Source organism: Ranitomeya variabilis, chromosome 7, assembly GCF_051348905.1.
Source record: "Ranitomeya variabilis isolate aRanVar5 chromosome 7, aRanVar5.hap1, whole genome shotgun sequence".
NCBI classification, from domain to species: Eukaryota; Metazoa; Chordata; class Amphibia; order Anura; family Dendrobatidae; genus Ranitomeya; species Ranitomeya variabilis.
Genome location: NC_135238.1, coordinates 12,474,591 through 12,487,397, shown reverse-complemented (window position 1 = coordinate 12,487,397; position 12,807 = coordinate 12,474,591). Strand labels below are relative to the sequence as shown.

General features: G+C 44.8%; 1 protein-coding gene across 1 annotated transcript in view; it reads right to left on the bottom strand.

Annotated features, from left to right (window-relative positions):
- The window catches only part of LOC143786154 (uncharacterized), a 126,724-nt gene extending 114,179 nt beyond the window's left edge, over nt 1–12,545 (bottom strand). Inside the window, exons 1-6 of the mRNA XM_077275443.1 lie at nt 12,225–12,545; nt 9,599–9,931; nt 9,219–9,512; nt 6,882–6,998; nt 3,947–4,033; nt 2,931–2,999 (exon numbers count right to left, since the gene is read on the bottom strand). Coding sequence (XP_077131558.1) covers nt 2,931–2,999; nt 3,947–4,033; nt 6,882–6,998; nt 9,219–9,512; nt 9,599–9,931; nt 12,225–12,273 — 949 coding nt within the window. The 5' untranslated portion in view covers nt 12,274–12,545. The remainder of the gene's footprint in view (nt 1–2,930; nt 3,000–3,946; nt 4,034–6,881; nt 6,999–9,218; nt 9,513–9,598; nt 9,932–12,224) is intronic.
- Between the last annotated feature and the right edge of the window lie 262 nt (nt 12,546–12,807).

The window sequence follows — 12,807 nt, the reverse complement described above, 5'->3', positions numbered from 1 at the left end:
GTATCACCTCGCGGTGTTCAGGAGTCATGCACATGGTAACCTGTGTCCAATACTGCGGTTTATTTGCTGCCAATGGTGTAGCATCAATACCCCTAAGAGGAATAGGATTTTCTAATGGTTCAAGAGTAAAACCGCAGCGCTTAGCAAATGAGAGATCCATGAGACTCAGGGCAGCACCTGAATCTACAAACGCCATGACAGGATAAGATGACAGTGAGCAAATCAAAGTTACAGACAGAATAAATTTAGGTTGCAAATTACCAACGGTGACAGGACTAACAACCTTAGCTATACGTTTAGAGCATGCTGAGATAACATGTGTAGAATCACCACAGTAGTAGCACAAGCCATTCCGGCGTCTATGAATTTTCCGCTCATTTCTAGTCAGGATTCTATCACATTGCATTAAATCAGGTGTCTGTTCAGACAACACCATGAGGGAATTTGCGGTTTTTCTATCACATTGCACCGAATTAGGTGTGTGTTCAGACAACACCATGAGGGAATTTGCGGCTTTGCGCTCCCGCAACCGCCGGTCAATTTGAATAGCCAGTGCCATAGTATCATTCAGACCTGTGGGAATGGGAAAACCCACCATAACATTCTTAATGGCTTCAGAAAGGCCATTTCTAAAATTAGCGGCCAGTGCACACTCGTTCCAATGTGTCAGCACGGACCATTTCCGAAATTTTTGGAAATACACTTCAGCCTCGTCCTGCCCCTGAGACATAGCCAGCAAGGCCTTTTCTGCCTGAATCTCAAGATTGGGTTCCTCATAAAGTAAACCGAGCGCCAGAAAAAACGCATCAAGATCAGCCAATGCCGGATCTCCTGGCGCCAGCGAAAAAGCCCAATCCTGAGGGTCGCCCCGTAAGAACGAAATAACAATTTTTACTTGCTGAGCAGAATCTCCAGATGAACAGGGTCTCAGGGACAAAAACAATTTACAATTATTCACGAAATTCCTAAACTTAAACCTGTCTCCGGAAAACAGTTCAGGAATCGGTATTTTAGGTTCTGACCTAGGATTTCTGATAACATAGTCTTGTATGCCCTGCACACGAGTAGCCAGCTGGTCCACACTTGTAATCAAGGTCTGGACATTCATGTCTGCAGCAAGCATAGCCACTCTGAGGTAAAGGGGAAGAAGAAAAAAAAAACTCAGAATCTTCTTTCTTATAATCCCTCTTCTGCAATGCATTAAACATTTAATACTGGCCTGGCAAACTGTTATGACCCCAATGGCGAGGGTCTCAGAGGAACGTGGAAGTCTGCAGAATACAAAAATCCAGCTCATAGGGCAGTGGTAACTGGTTTGACCATATATCTACTCCTAACGCCAACACTAGAAGTAGCCGGGGATCATTCCTACGTTGATTCTAGATGACACGCGCCAGCCGGAGAATCTAGCTACCCCTAGTAGAGGAAAACAAAGACCTTTCTTGCCTCCAGAGAAGGGGACCCCAAAGCTGGATAGAAGCCCCCCACAAATAATGACGGTGAGGTAAGAGGAAATGACAAACACAGAAATGAACCAGGTTTAGCACAGAGAGGCCCGCTTACTGATAGCAGAATAAAGAAAGGTAACTTATATGGTCAACAAAAACCCTATCAAAATCCACACTGGAAATTCAAGAACCCCCGAACCGTCTAACGGTCCGGGGGGAGAACACCAGCTCCCTAGAGCTTCCAGCAAAGGTCAGGATATAGATTTGGAACAAGCTGGACAAAAATACAAAACCAAAACAAATAGCAAAAAGCAAAAGGCAGACTTAGCTGATATAACTGGAACCAGGATCAGTAGACAAGAGCACAGCAGACTAGCTCTGATAACTACGTTGCCAGGCATTGAACTGAAGGTCCAGGGAGCTTATATAGCAACACCCCTAACTAACGACCCAGGTGCGGATAAAAGGAATGACAGAAAAACCAGAGTCAAAAAACTAGTAACCACTAGAGGGAGCAAAAAGCAAATTCACAACAGTTGGCTGTCTCACTTAACACCTAAGCAGACAACGGAGGCAGCTGTGGGAGAGGGGCGACTCTAGGGTCCCGGAAGAACTCCAGGCCTACCCCGTCATACGGGTGCGTCCTACCATATCATCTGGGGGACGGAGAGAACGAACATCAGAGACAGACAGAAACAGTTGTGAGGACTATCCCGGGAGCTCAGCAGGGAAGAACTACAACATCCAGCGCTAGAAGGTAGACACTGATTCCCACCTGTAAAGAGAACTCCTGATGTGCCTTTGGACCGGCCGGTCTCTGACAACCCAGTTAACAGCGCTCTGGACTGAGGTCTCCAAAACCTTCAGTAAAGAGGTAGAGAGACTGCAACCTGGTGTCTTCGTTATTTACCGCGACTTGCACCCCACAACTGCACCATCATCATCACTTATTCTACCGGACGTCCCCCACTGACAGACAGGGCCACGGACCGGGTCTAGCCACCGTGACAACCCCAGGACTGAGACCCAGAGGCCCGGTGCCGGGTACCCCTAGGCCCTGCGGCGGTGTGGGGGCGCTCCACTATAAACTGCACTGACAGCCCAGCACTAGAAGGACCTGTGGTGGCATCATGGTCACATGACCAAAGGTCCGTCATCTTGTGGTCTCACAGCTCTGCCCTAATGGAGCGAAGCCTGCCACAAAAATCTGAGAATGGTAAATACAAGTTGATCGTTCACTGTAGGTAATGATCTACATAGTATTTTTAATCTTTTGAATTGACAGTCGCTTCATTTGGAGGAAAAGTCATATGTATCTCAAAATGCTACGTTGAAAACAAAAAGATAACCCACAAAAAACAAGTCCTCTAACAAAAACAAAAAAATAATCGCCCTGACGTGAAGACCAAAACTAGGGTTCAGTGTAATTTCCACTCTCCCTAACCATGAGCGATATCTGACGTCATTAATCTGGGCACTTACCGCCACTGGAGTCAGAGCTGATGTCTCGGGTTCCTTCAGTATTTTCAGTGTTCGGATTGTGATCAATCTCTGGCAATGAATTAATATGGGAAATATCAGTTATTATACATGTACTGATGGTTGTAGTCCCAGCATAAATTACATTTCACATTGACCTCTTGTCATTGTGTGACCTACAACATTAATGTGACGCTAGTCACTACTCACGGACAAGCCGTGAGGCTGGGTAGTCAAGAGGTGCGGGGTAAGATACCAAGAGGTTTCATCATAAACAAAGGGATAAGACAAAGGGGTAGTCAGGTCACAGTCCAAGGTCAGAATCCCGGGAAGGTAGCGGATCAAGACAAAAGGGTAAGGCAAGTGGATGATCAAAGGCAAATCCAAGGTCGGCAACAAAGCTCATACAGGAACACCGGGAAAGCGCACATCATTGGAGCAAAGCTACAACTGGTACTAATTGGAGGCAGATGGTGGAAGCCCGGCCTCCCCGGCTCTGATTGGACTGCTGAATTGTCACTCAATATACTGCCGACTCAGCATGCCCCAGCCACTGATTGGATGGCTGAGCTGTCCATCACCATAGTGACAGCGCAACATGCCCCTGTCCTAGATTGGACGGCTGAACTGTCACTCACTGCATCCAGGCACATCTATAGGAGGAAACGTGACAACTAAGAGCTCCCAACTATCCTGCATGGCTATAAGTATACAGTGGACATGTCACTCAAAAGGGAAATGTATATGGCAAGGAATGTTTTTTCTTATATGCAATTGTGTGTAACAACAATGTCTACTGCCCCCTCCATACTGGTTTTCCTTATTATACCTACATATACTGTCCTGACGGACACCAGTAAGACGCTCTTTTGGGTAAATGTTTGCTCTCAGTGTGTGCAGCGCTTTTTGGTGATATCGGTCACACAATCTGTACTACAGTCCTAGGTTAGCGCACCATAACCACTAATCACAATAGGTATATGTGGAAGGGAAAAAGGAAGGGGAAATATTCAGCTCACCAGTTAGAAGCAGACGTCCTTGTGTGCAAACTTGCTCTGGAACAAAATCCTTGATTGACTCAGAATGAAATTCACGCACGGAGGTGCCTGGATCAGAGGCGTTGTCCACAACAGAAGAAAAAAGGAAGTAAATCCCCAGCGTGAAAAATGAATGTTCAATTTATTTAGACAAATCCATTAAAATCCTTGTTTCATAGCGGTACAGCAAATAGTGGAGTACATGATGCGAACACTTTCCACACATCATCATCACTGTCCCCAATGAGCCTCACAATCTAGACTCCCTATCAGGATGTCTTTGGAATGTGGGAGGAAACCGGAGAACCCGGAGGAAACCCACGCAAACACGGGGAGAACATACAAACTCCTGCAGATGTTGTCCTTCAGGGGATGACAACCCAGGACTCCAATGCTACAAAGCAACTGTGCTAACCACTGAGCCTTCCTGCTGCCCTATAAATAGTACAGTGCTAACCACTGAGCCACCGTGCTGACCTATATATAGTACAGTGCTAACCACTGAGCCATCGTGCTGCCTTATATAGCACAGTGCTAACCACTGAGCCACCATGGTGCCCTATATATAGTACAGTGCTAACCACTGAGCCACCGTGCTGCCCTATATAGTACAGTGCTAGACACTGAGCCACCGTGCTGCCCTATATATTGTACAGTGCTAGCCACTGAGCCACCGTGCTGCCCTATATATAGTACAGTGCTAACCACTAAGCCACCATGCTGCCCTATATATAGTACAGCATACCTCCCAACCATCCCGGATCCAGCAGGACTGTCCCGATTTTGACAGTCAGCCCCGCGATCCTGGGCGGGACATTATTTGTCCCGCAATGGTTGGGAGGTGTACTGTGTACATCACCCAGCAGGGACAATACTCACCTTGCTCCAGCGATGCCTGGTCTCGGCTTCTGCAGCACTCCTGAATGAGCGGTCATGTTGTACCGCTCATTAAGGTCATGAATATGCGCATATTCATGACCTTAATGAGCGGTATCACATGACCGCTCACGCAGGAAGAAGGTGCTGCGTCGGGAGTCGGGACAGACAGAGCGAGAGATGTCGGGCGGCCGCGCGGTGAGGAACAGGTAAGTATGAGGGACAAGGGACAGGGTAGGGGGGATGAAGGAGGACGGTAAGCTGCCCCACTCAAGATGGGAGCGGGGGGTGGGGTGGGGTGGAGAGATGAGCCATGCATACAGGAGGGGGAAATATGAGCCATGCATACAGGGGGGGTGAAATATGAGCCATGCATACAGGGGGAGGGGGAATATGAGCCATGCATACAGGAGGGGGGAATATGAGCCATGCATACAGGGGGGGAATATGAGCCATGCATGGGGGGGAATATGAGCCATGCATACAGGAGGGGGAAATATGAGCCATGCATACAGCGGGGGGGATATGAGACATGCATACAGGAGGGGGAAATATGAGCCATGCATAGGGGGGGGGATATGAGCCATGCATACAGGAGGGGGAAATATGAGCCATGCATACAGGGGGAGGGGGAATATGAGCCATGCATACAGGGGGGAATATGAGCCATGCATACAGGAGGGGGGTCATTATACAGTATTATTAAGCATCATGTGGGATCATTATACAGTATGGAGAACTTTGTGGCCATTATACAGTATTGAGCATCATGTGTGGCGTTATACAGTATGGAGCATCATGTGTGGCCATTATACAGTATTGAGCATCATGTGGGATCATACAGTATGGAGAACTGTGTGTGGCTGTTATACAGTATGGAGCACTATGTGTGGCCATTATACAGTATGGAGCACTATGTGTGGCCATTATACAGTATGGAGCACTGTGTGGCCATTATACATTATGGAGCATCATGTGTGGCCATTATACACTATGGAGCATCATGTGTGGCCATTATACAGTATTGAGCATCATGTGTGGCCATTATACAGTATGGAGAACTGTGTGTGGCCATTATACAGTATGGAGCGTCATGTGTGGCCATTATACAGTATGGAGCATCATGTGGCCATTATACAGTATGGAGCATCATGTGTGGCCATTATACATTATGGAGCATCATGTGTGGCCATTATACACTATGGAGCATCATGTGTGGCCATTATACAGTATTGAGCATCATGTGTGGCCATTATACAGTATGGAGAACTGTGTGTGGCCATTATACAGTATGGAGCGTCATGTGTGGCCATTATACAGTATGGAGCATCATGTGGCCATTATACAGTATGCAGCATCATGTGGGCCCATTATACTGTATGGAGCATCACGTGGGGCCAGTACACTGTACGCAGCATCATTTGGGGCCATTATACAGTATGGAGCGTCATGTGTGGCCATTATACAGTATGGAGCATCATGTGTGGCCATACTTTTTTTGGTTTATAATTATTGTTTACAAAACATTGTGATCAGAAGTGCTAAATGGGTGTGGTTGGGGCGTGACTAGTTGTGAAATGGGTGTGGTCAGAGGTGTGGCCTAAAATTTGCCGCGGCGTGCTGTACTCGCTGCTTTGTCCCTCTTTCCCTTCCTCGAAAGTTGGGAGGTATGGTACAGTGCTAACCACAGAGCCACCGTACTGCCTTATATAGTACAGTGCTAACCACTGAGCCACCATGCTGCCCTCCATATAGTACAGTGCTAACCACTGAGCCACCGTGCTGCCTTATATATAGTACAGTGCTAACCACTGAGCCACCATGGTGCCCTATATATTGTACAGTGCTAACCACTAAGCCACCGTGCTGCCCTATATAGTACAGTGCTAGCCACTGAGCCACCGTGCTGCTCTATATATAGTACAGTGCTAGCCACTGAGCCGCCATGCTGCACCTACAGATTACATACTGGCCTCCATTACCTATTTCCTTTCCTACAAGCCGCACACACCTGCAGTCTGACCACAGTGGAGATACTCACTTTGTTTCTTGCGCTTGAAGTAGATTATTAGAACTATAACTATAATGATCAATAATCCCACAACGACAGGAATAATAATAATCATTAGATTCTGATCCCCCGACGTCGCACTGTTATCTGTGAAAATATAAAACAAAACGCAGATAAATGAGCAGCAGATAAGGATTATATCCTAACAAGCGCTGATGTGCTGCACTGTCGCCATAGCTGGAGGCGGCGATGGGCCCCACGTTACACCCCGCACAGAGGACAAGTCCGGACATTGGGCTCAGAATGTCATCACTAACACAAAGCTGCACAGAAATCCGTGTTCTCACAGTGGGGCCTGCAGTTATTGCAAAGATCCTGCTGCAGAAACTGCCCATTCTGCACACAGTATTCACACGGAAACACTTCTAGAACCTCGTCGCTGTTCGTTCTGTCCAACGAGCAGCTGCAATGAACTCACAAAAAAACTTGAGAAACGTTGAAATTAATAACTGAATTAAAAAAAACATAATTGAATTGATTTATTATGCTAAAGCTGTGTTCGACTTTTCCACCATTAACAAAAAACCCTGTGTGAACATTAATATTATTACAGATTGATTTCCTGCACTCGTGGATCATTTTTCCAGTCCTGTTCCATATATTATAGACATCTGAACCTTTCTGCACTGTTCCGCAAATCCCATTCACTTCTATGAGAGTTATCGAACCCTCCTGTGGCCGGCGCCGAGAGGCAGATAATCACAGATCAGCCATTTACAAGTATTTGATACACTGATGATTGTGCAAGTTTTCCCACCTACAGAGAATGGAGAAATCTGTAATTTTTATCGTAGGAACACTTCACCTGTGACACACAGAATCTAACACTAAAATCCAGAAAATCACATTATATGATTTTTAAATAATTAAATTGCATTTTATTGCATAAAATTAGTATTTTAATCTCCTACCAACCAGAATTTTGGCCCTCACAGACCTGTTAGCTTTTCTTTACGAAGCCTCCTACTCTGCACTCATTACATATATTAATTGCACCTGTGTCACTCTCCAACCTCTCCACCATGGCCAAGACCAAAGAGCTGCCTAAGGACACCATTGACAAACTTATAGACCTGCACAAGGTTGGGATTGGCTACAGGACAATAGGCAAGCAGCTTGGTGAGAAGGCAACAAGGCACAATTATTAGAAAATGGAAGAAACACAAGATGACTGTCAATTGTCCTCTATCTGGGGCTCCATGCAGGATCTAGCATCGTGAGGTAAGGATGATTCTGAGAAATCATCAGAACTACATGGGAGGACCTGGTCAATTATCTTAAGAGAGCTGGGACCACAGTCTCAAACATTACCGTTAGTAACACATTACGCTCTCATAGATTAAACTCCTGCTGGGCACGCAAAGTCCTCCTGCTCACACCAGCACATGTTCAGGACCGCTTGAAGTTGGCCAATGACCATCTGGATGATCCAGAGTAGGAATGGCAGAAGATCATGAGGTCAGGTGAGACCAAAATATAATTTTTTGGTATCACCTCTACTCACTGGGTTTGGAGAAAGAAGAAGGTTGAGTACAACCTCAAAAACTCCATCCCAACCATGAAGCATAGTGGGGGAAACATCATACTTTGGGGGTTCTTTTCTGTAATGAGTACAGGACAACTGCACCGTTTTGAAGGGAGGATGAATAGGGATCCTACTTCCCCTCAGTAAGAGCTTTGAAGATAGGTTGTGGCTGGGTCTTCCAGTAGCACACATCCAGGGTAACTGAGGAGTGACTCCATAAGAAGTATTTTAAGGTCCTGGAGTGGCCTAGCCAGTCTCCAGATGTGAACCCAATAGAAAATCTTTAGAGGCAGCTGAAACTCAATGTTGCCCAGTGATATCTGAGAAACATGAAACATCTGGAGAAGATCTGTATGGAGGAGGGGGCCAATATCCCTGCTACAGTGTGTGCAAACCTGGTCACGAACTACAAGAAACGTCCGACCTCTGTAATTACAATCAAAGGTTCCTGTACCAAATATTAAGTACCGTTTTTCTATTGTATCAAATACTTATTTCATGCTATAAAACGCAAATTAATTATGCAAAAATCCTACAATGTGATTTTCAGGATTGTATTTTTAGATTCTGTCTCTCACAGTTAAAGTGCACCTACGATAAAAATTACAGATCTCTCCATTCTTTGTAAGTGGGAAAACCTGCAAAATTGGTAGTTTGTCAAGTACTTATTTTCCCCTTTGTAGGTGTAGAGTTTATGGGGGCAACTTGACAAAACCTTATTAATTCATTGCAGGAGATTTAGTTGTGGTGGTCCCAAAATCATTTATTAAGAATATCATTACCTGTATATCCCAGGTGGAAGTCTTCCTGGAGAGGTTGGTTTAGAGATTCATGTTGGACCCTACATGAGATGTTCTGCTCTCGGTCCTCCTCAGTGGGTGTGATGGTCAAAGTGCTGTTCACACTGTAGGTTCCGTCCAGGTTCCTCAGGAGCCGATCCTCAGTTACATCACTCAGCCTCTCTGAGCCCCTGAACCATTTAATCGCAATGTTTGCAGGGTAGAACCCAGTGACGGAGCAGAGAAGGACACTCTTTTCATTGACTGTTCTATTTGTGATTGCCACCTGTGGAGGAGCTGATAATCATCAAAGGTTACTATAATGTGGATATTTGTGGAAAAAGAATTCATATGGTAGAGACCATGGAGATGGCTTGAGTTACCTTTGACGTCCACAGTAATGTCCCTCGTCTTCCATTCGGGGCCGTAGCGCACTGAGCAGGCGTACACCCCGCCATCGGACACAGACGTGTCAGATATAGACATAACCACTCGGCCCTCTAATGCCTTCTCTGTGTCCAATGAATATCTGGAATCGGTTATTCTTACCGATTCATTTTCGAAGCTCAGAATTTTATTTCCTCGAAAGAACAAAAATGCTGAAAAAAATTTTGGATCTACTGGGGGCTTCTCTATGGTGTATTCACAGGGAATCACACTGTCTGACCCCATTGTCGCCAGGTATGTTGTAGGAGGAAGGCGCACCCACACTGCACCTGTGTGTAAAGAGGGTGGAACATACGTGACCAACATGAACGCTGCAGTGTAATTGGTTATTGTCCTTCATTAAACAATTGTACAAAATGTTTTTGTTTCATTCCAGGCGACCTGTTCCTCCTTGTGGAGAGTGACAAGCCAAGCCTGGCATGTCAGAGTGAGGAGACTTCTAAGCCATGCATAATCCTCTGAGAAATTAAATATCCAAAATGTCTTTTCAGATAGGAAGAGGACTAGAACTCTAGTGTCACCTACTGGAAGGAGTAATCCTAAAAGTCAAAAGTGACTCTTTAATAACGAGCCTTGCAATATGAGTTAGGATAAAAGCCAAACCAGTATCTAATTTGCAGACACAGTGTTTCAAGGTGTTGTCCCTTGTCAGTGCAAAGTATAAGATTTGATTTGTCTAGATGAGAGGCTCTGGACTTGGGTCTAAGGGGTCACATTTCTCCTTGTGGTGAGTGACAAGCCAAACCTAGCATGTCAGAGTGAGGAGACTTATAAGCCATGCATGCTCCTCTCCAACATTAAACATGCAAGGCTTGTTAAAGAGTCAGCATTGACTTTTAGGATTGTTGCTTAAAATATGTGGTGCTAGGGTTCTAGTCCTCTTCTCTCTGAAGAGAAAATGTGCATATTAATTTTCCCAGAGGATCATGCATGGCTTATAGGTCTCCTCAATCTGACATGGCAGGCTTTGGTTGTCTCTCTCTACCAGGAGAAACGTTACCCACTACACAATGTATTTAATAAAATAGGAAGCATAGAATACAAGCTTCTATCTGCACTATGAAATGGACCTTAAAGGCGTTCTTTAGCCAAAAAGAGAACTTGTCTAGGAGTTTGCAGCTCTAGGGTCAGTGCACTTTACCTGCACGGTGATAACCTACTCTAGGGATAGATCATCAGAAACACAGCAATGGACAACCGCTATCAGACCATCATTTCCTGGCGGATGTAGAATACCTGTCCTTATGGCAAAAAAAGTAAATTCACGGCGGCTCAAGCTTCATTTATAGTATATTTGTCTGCCCCCTGGAGTTCACGTCCTTCTCACTAACGTTGCTAAAGCTAAAAAAGTTGATTTTTTGTTGTTGTTGTGAAAAACAAGTTTTTTTTCTGCCTGAAATTTGGATACTGATAAAGAAATTATGTCTACTGAATCATCAAAAGAATAAACTGCTTGTCCGAAATATTAGTCTACAGGACTTTTTTCTGTTCCTAAACAAACCTGAATAATATCAGGATTTATGTGGGTTTCCTCCAACTATCCAAAACGTTGGATTTCTTTTTACAGGAGAACGAGGGCTTCGCATGGATTGAGAGTACAATAAAGATGTTAAACCTGCGTACTATTACTCCCGATGTCGGAAAGGGGTTAAAGATGGGTCATGGCCGGGTCTTCCAGCAAGACAATGACCCAAAACATACAGCCAAAGCGACAAGGTAGTGGCTCAAAAAGAAGCACATTAAGGTCATGGAGTGGCCTAGCCAGTCTCCAGACCTTAATCCCATAGAAAACTTATGGAGGGAGTTGAAGCTTCGAGCTGCCAAGCGACAACCTCAAAATCTTAATGATTTAGAGATGATCTGCAAAGAGGAGTGGAACAAAATTCCTCCTGACATGTGCGCAAACCTGATCATCAACTACAAAAACAGCTGACTGCTGGGCTTGCCAACAAGGGTTTTGCCACCAAGTATTAAGTCTTGTCTGCCAGAGGGATCAAATACTTATTTCTCACTGCAAAATGCAAATAAATATATATATAATTTATACAAGAAATGGGAGTTTCCTCCAGATCTCAGACAAGGATTAGCCTTCTTGGTTTCCAACTTTATTTTTTCTGGACAACTTCTCGAAAAAAATCACGGACAGACAATATTTTTTTATGGACACATTGGAAAACCATAATCAATAATTGTGATTATAAATGATTTGTGTCCACATCCCATAATTCTGATATGGAGACGTCAGCTGCAGTCACTGAACTGTAGAAGGATAATGATTACCCTCATAATAATCTTTCTTTAGGAGTTTCTCACGCAACAATTTTTTTGAACGGACGGCAGAAAAATCTGCCCTATTATTTTTTACGGACTGCCCAGGAATTTCTGGAGGGTTGGTAGTCCCCTAAATTCCTTCCTACATGTAGTTTAGGTATTGTGGACCTGCATTCCCTGCCCTCCCGCACCCTGAGGTGTAAGCTGAAGCCTCAGACATTTGTCTCCTCTGACTCCTCATGAAACATGTCTACCGTCACACACTCAGAACTGGGAAGAAATAAAACTCACCTGCTTGGAGCAGGAGGACGAAGACGACACATTTCTTTATGAGGTCCATTTCTACCCTGGGACCCCCGAACCATTCAGCAGACGATACCTCGTGACAGTAGCTGCAAATCCTAAATCATTCTGGGTCTCTTCCACCAGGATGTTTGTACTTATTCTTCAGCTCCAAGACTTCTAGCCGCATTGCTTTCACTTTCCTGCAACCTTTGACTGTTATTTGTTCTGGTCTTTGGCAAGAATTGTGAACACAACCAGTTACATTTATATACCGTAATCCCATTCTAGAACTTTTATGAGTTGATTAAATATTTGTTCTGCAGTCGGTGATACATTTTTCTGCACTTTGCCCTCAATATCTCAGGCCGAGGCTTCAAGCTTTCATTAGCCGTCTACCCCTATGTGTCTTTTGAAGTGAACAGGAATATATGCCCTGATTCACAGGGTTACGGGTAATTCCCATCTTAGTATATCATGGCCAGGATAATGGCATTACTTCCCACAGACTTCCCGTGTTACCGCTCTTTAGGTGTCTACAATCGTGGCCAAAAGTTTTGAAATTCACACAAAATTTGGTTTTCACAAATTC